Source organism: Austrofundulus limnaeus, unplaced genomic scaffold (genome assembly GCF_001266775.1).
Source record: "Austrofundulus limnaeus strain Quisiro unplaced genomic scaffold, Austrofundulus_limnaeus-1.0 Scaffold13, whole genome shotgun sequence".
In the NCBI taxonomy this organism is placed as follows: domain Eukaryota; kingdom Metazoa; phylum Chordata; class Actinopteri; order Cyprinodontiformes; family Rivulidae; genus Austrofundulus; species Austrofundulus limnaeus.
In genome coordinates, this window is record NW_013952415.1 from 58,629 (window position 1) to 64,492 (window position 5,864).

Sequence of the window (5,864 nt, forward strand, 5' to 3'; positions counted from 1 at the left end):
GTGTGTGTGTGTGTGTGTGTGTGTGTGTGTGTGTGTGTGTGTGTGTGTGTGTGTGTGTGTGTTACATGCTTCTGTTTTCCCAAAGGGGTACGCAAAAGCTGCTGCTGCTGCTGTTTGTCCTTATAAGGACTTCTGCTTGTGGAAGGAAGGATGGAGAAAAAGGAGAGAGAAACATAGAGCATTTGAGGGAGAGAAGAGGAATAAAGAGGTGAATAAGTGAACAAAGGGAGGGAAGAACAGGTGAAACAGGTGAAGGGACACTGTATGATGGCTGACATGGACAATAGAGGAGTCAAGTYAGGGAATCAGAAGAGACACAAGAAGTGATGATTTAAAATGAAAGGATGGATGGAGGGCGGTGATGACTGAAGAAAAGCAGAACACTGGAGAAAAGGGACAAAGGACAATGAGATGGTTAGTGTTGATCAATGGCAGGAAAAAAACGGGAGTAAAAGTGTTTTAAAAAATGCAAGTCAGCAAATTAGGGAGGATGGTGGAGGAGTTTGCAAACAAAAGCAGGTGAAACCAGGAGAGACACGGAAGAGAGAGATGAAAATTAAAACCTAATTAACAGTGACCTATTAACACACACTGCTTAGTGTGTACATCTGGGTGTGTGTTTGTGTGTGTGTCTCGGGCCTTTCAAAGAACGAGCGAGCCCAATTGTCACCGTTATGCCTGATCAGTTGTTTTTGATCTGTTTCAAAATAAAAGAACACCATAGCTWAAAATGACAGGACAGACACTTGAATAAACAACGATAATTTCAAAACAAATAAATTAAAAAAATCTCAGAATTATTTTTTTTCAATTTTACAACCAACAGAAATACATTTGGAGCCCTTTATGAAGACAAAAAAATGCATTTTTGCCACAGCTTTTAAAGCAGCTAGAGGTTAATTTGAACCTTTTTCACGGTCTTGTTTTGCTGAGAAATTTCATGTCAAATTTAATGTAAGTCAAACTAAAGTTGAAGTTAAGGTTTTAATTTTTGRTTTTAAGTAGTTGCCATCATCCTTTGAGCTCATCCACAGCAGCCATGGACATAAAACGTGTTGAGCTGCAGAACTCGGGAGCATAAAACCAGTTCCCAGCTTCCATTCACCGGACTTCTCCCTCCTTTCATTCCCCTCTCTTCCCTCTCGTCACACTCGTTGCCCCATCCCTCTCTCAGCTGCTCCTCCCAGCTGTTTAATCACACATGGCTCATGCCTAAAGATGGGTGGTGGGGGGCTGGGAAGAAGGACACAAATGGGAGGAGAGACGCAGAGAGCCAAAGAAAGATTGGGTGACACASAGAGAYAGAGAGAGAAAATGCGAGCAGTGGGTTGAGCGTGAGGCACATGGCCACTGAGTGAGAGATCTTTGATTCTTCTCGGAGCAAACTTCTCCCACCCTGGTTGGATTGTAGCTGGGGAAGGTCCTCATCTGGATACTCCTCCTCCTCTTCTCCCTCAATCCTCTTCTTTCCATCCCCTGTGTGTTTCTTGAAGCCTTTTGCTGAGAGACCTCCATCTTTCCCCCCAAAAAAGTTCTCACCTCTCGTTKTCTTTTCACCTCCCTCTCCCCTGCTTCCCCCTCAGGATGTCGAGTGAGGAGGCTCAGCTCCACAAAGAGAGGCTGCAGGCCCTGGCGGTAAGTCCATGTGTGTTCAAACTGTCTGCTTTCACTCCTTTCTTTTTTCCCCTCTCTATTTTTATGACCTTTAGTCTGTTTGCTTTGCTGCTGGTCTGTTGAAACACAATCACACATGGCTTTATTCTGTCATTCTTAAAATAATGTCTCAACTCAGAGTTCCTGCAGTTCTGTCAGTGTCTCGAACACTTTTATCGTTCTCTTTGTCGTGCTGTTGCTGCTTTGTCAAACTGTCAATTCAAGATCCATTCGTAGTCTATTCAAAAAGCCAGGGAGAAGTATGTTTTCATGACAAATCAAGGCAAATAACTTTAACCGTATGCTTCAAAAACGGTGTTGAATGTTGGAATGAAGTGCAGTTTCTGGCYACAGAAATATTGGAAACATCTCAAAGTTGGCTGGCAGCGTGTGATGATGGATCTTCATTACACTTTCACCGGTTCCAATATGTGAAGGCTACGAGCACAAAAATAAACAAGACAAACTGAACYCTGCACCTCACTTTCTCACATTCTTATTCGATAAATTCAAAGGGTGAATGTGTTGGAAGCCTCGACATCAGAGCCTCCTACACGCACATTACGTCTCATAAAACAAAATAACGTTCATTCACTTCTCCACATTGCAGCTGTCAAGCTGTTCTGCTGCAGCTGCCTTGCTCTTCGTGTCAGTTTTTGTCTTTCTTTTTTGTCTTTTTTTTATAAAAAAAAGAGCTTTTGTGGAAAATCTGCTGTTCGTCTCCTCCTTTGACCTGAAAATATTTTTAGACGCTTACTGTTTTGTGAAGGAGTTTTGTCTTATTGGTCGATAGGATTTTGCAGCAACAATTGCAGCAACCCGGGACTAAACTTGAAGGACACACAGACGCAAAAGAACACAATCATACACATGGGTTAGGTGTGTGTAGAAGGGGACATTGCAGAAACAGCAGCTGGAGAAAGTATTTTGGCCATGTTAAAAGATGGCGGCCATGCCAAGCTTCATGTTCGGAGTCAGCGCGGCATCCAAATACAAAGAGAGTGGAAAGTTCTCATGGTTTGGTTTGGGCGCACAAGCGTTTCTGCATCTTGTGCAATCCTGTGTGTATGTCCTGATTAATGGACCGTGCAAATAAGTTTTGGTTTGGTGCACAATGCCAAGAACAGTTGAGCTTTCTCTGCAACAAATGATGGTAAATAATCTAACAACAGCTCTAGTTGCCAGTTAAAACAAAAAATTGTGGACAAAAAATAAGTGCAAATATATATATTTTTGGAAGTCCTTAAGATATCCTGAACATTGCTTAAGTCCACAATTGCATGATTATCCGATTTCTTGGAAGCAAAATATAACTTGACTTTTACTGAACATCTTAAAAAGTTTAAGCAATAAAAACACAAAGAATTTAACAGTTTTCCTACCTTTTCCAAATGAGCAACTACCCTTGCTAAGGCAAACTTGTAAACAACATATCACAGCAGTAAAAGCTCTCAGCTCCTACAAGCACCTAACAATAGAAAGGTTACTATTACACCAATAAAACTACCAACGACGCTCTGACTTTATACCAGCAATAACTCTGAGGGAGACTCTGACAGGAAGCAGATGTCAAGTGTCAGTACAGAAGCTGGTCTAAGATTCTCAGGACCTTTTTGTTTAAGTGTGAAAAACTCTGCAACGTTTTATTTTCAGCGCGGATGCAGCTGAGTGATGGTCGCCTGGCTTCCTGCACGGGCGCTGCCAAACCCCTGCAGAGAGCTGTGCAGTGTGTAACACGCCTCTAGCTTCGGCCCACAGCTGACATGCTAACGAGCGCATCAATAATTGATAGGCTGAGATTTCATTGTCATCGCCATTAGTGTCAGCTCTCATCAATACTTCAGGGGAACTTGAGCCAAAGTGGAAGCTTGCTCAGAAATCAGGTCCAAAGGCTTGAACAGGAATATGTCTGTTCGGGAGTCTTCTCCAGACACAACAACTCAATCCAGCACAGATTAGCAGCTGATAAAGACATCTGGACTGAGTTCAATGACATTCAAGACAAAGTTTAAATAGTCAAAGGTTTCATGAAGGATGTATTTTCTAAAAGACAGTGTTGCTTAGGCAAAAATGTTGCACAATGGACTTGTATTCAGGATGATTTCCAGCTATTAGCATACCACATTTTAGGCCGATTAGTGATGGGAATTCTTTTTAGGGAGCCTGTTGTTTTGGATCAGCTCCTTTGGCTCCCAAGTGGCTCCTCTGATTTTTTGTTGCATATTACCAAAGTATGTGTAAATAAATCACTTGTGTAAAAAATATACAACATATTAAATGTTTAAATGGCACAGAAAACAAAAAAAAAAATTCCAAAACCAGGAGCAGCAGAGCTGTAATGAAGAACTGCCGAAACGTTAGCTGTTGTTTTCTCATTAAAGACCAATGTTTACCACTGTCTCCACTGCTCCTGGGCTTTGGAAGCTGTTGCTTTTTTTTTTTGGTCGGGTCACAATTTGTCATTACATACCAGTTGAGCACAGCTTTTTTGGTGAGTTTTAATGTTGTCGCTTTTCCTTTCTTGTGTTTATTGACATGACTTTATAGACTCGACATAAAACGAAGTGCTACAAACAAATTTAGGGCTGTCAAATGATTAATTTTTTTAAATATGATTCATCACAACATAGCTGTAAATTAATCATGATTAATCTTAAATTTAATATATATTATTGCAAATTGATAAAATAAATTACTTGAGTTATTAATTAGTTTTTATTGTTTTTATTTAGAAAACAAAATTGATGCTTTGACATGATTTTTTTTGAATATAAGAAAGAAAAAAAAGGTATGGGAGTTTTTGCCTGCCCCTATTATTTGGACTTTGAAAAGAGAAGAAAAAAACGGACACTTATTGTTTTTGTTATTGTTTGATTGTGGGGTTTTATTTATTGTTTATTCATGGACATTTTGAAAACACAGGACTGAAAAAAAAGGAGAACATGTAAATTATTATTTTCTTGTTTATTGAATATTTGTGTGTGTGTGTATATATATATATATATATATATATATATATATATAAACAAATTAAAACCTTGTAAACCGTCACAACATGAACAAAATAACACAAGAAAATATAAATGAAAATGTGCAAAACAAAAAGGAAAAATCAGGTGACAATTTTTGCAAGTCTTTAGCAAAGACTGGAGTTTAGAAAACAATGGCTCCAAATCGGGAGCTGGATCATTCGCGACCAACCATCAATAAGTCTAATATGAAAGTCAATTAATACCTAAACAATTACAATGTTATCCTTTGTCAAGCTTTAGTTTATTGAATGTGCAAAATTTGGATGGATTGTTGTTTAATTGTTTACCATGTGACATTTACGAACAGGTGTTTTTATTGTTATTTATAAAACTTCCTCTGAACATTATTTTGCTCATCATACACCACCTGCTTCTCATATTATTATTATGAACAACTCCTAAAATACTGATGAACTGTCTTTTTTTTTTTTCATTTTTCTGATCTCCTTGTGACTAAATTTAACACATCAACAAAAACAGCCTCCTTTAAACCCTGACTTCCAAATTAGTGTTCCAGAATAGGAAAACCACCGATTCCAGTCTAGATAATAAAATGACTTTAATTCAGTAAGAGAAAGCGGTGGTTTAACAGCATTTAATTTGTCTGTCACACGTGCAAAGATTCCCATTTACTGATAGTGATTAGGGGCTGTCTGTTCCAAGTTTCCATGGAGACTAATTGGTCAAATTAGGAAGCAGTGTTGATGTCATCCTGTTAAATCCAGACTTGTAATTACTACGTTATTGCCATGCAATTATGGCTGTAACATGGAGTACAGTCTGGTCATGCTTTCCTGCAAAACTTTGTGTGCGTACTTGTGTGTGTAAATGGGTGTATGTTCACCAAAGCCTCACGAGTGGTTTCAACATCAGTCGACGCTCAGTTCTTTGCTCTAATTAACCACTGCACATGTGGCCTTTAAACCACAAGCAGCACGGCAAAATACATAAAAAGATTGATGTTTTCGCATGCACTCGGTCACTGACTCTGACGATGCACCCCTCAGATAGTTAAAGTTCTTATTTTGTTGTACATAAGAAGGCGTGTTGGCTCATTAATATTCGACAAAACCCATGTGCTTTACTGATAAATCTCTATCTATTATTTATCAGATCACCACAAACCACAAATTGATTTCTATAAATTGAAGCTAAGATCTGATCTCTGCAGATGAAAGT

The 5,864-nt window shown here is 38.9% G+C and overlaps 1 protein-coding gene across 1 annotated transcript in view; it reads left to right on the top strand.

The window, feature by feature from the left end:
• Positions 1-5,864, top strand: part of palm2akap2 (palm2 and akap2 fusion) — a gene marked incomplete at its 3' end in the record, with an annotated part of 47,129 nt that overhangs the window by 12,962 nt on the left and 28,303 nt on the right. Inside the window, 1 exon segment of the mRNA XM_014002379.1 lies at positions 1,584-1,635. Coding sequence (XP_013857833.1) covers positions 1,584-1,635 — 52 coding nt within the window.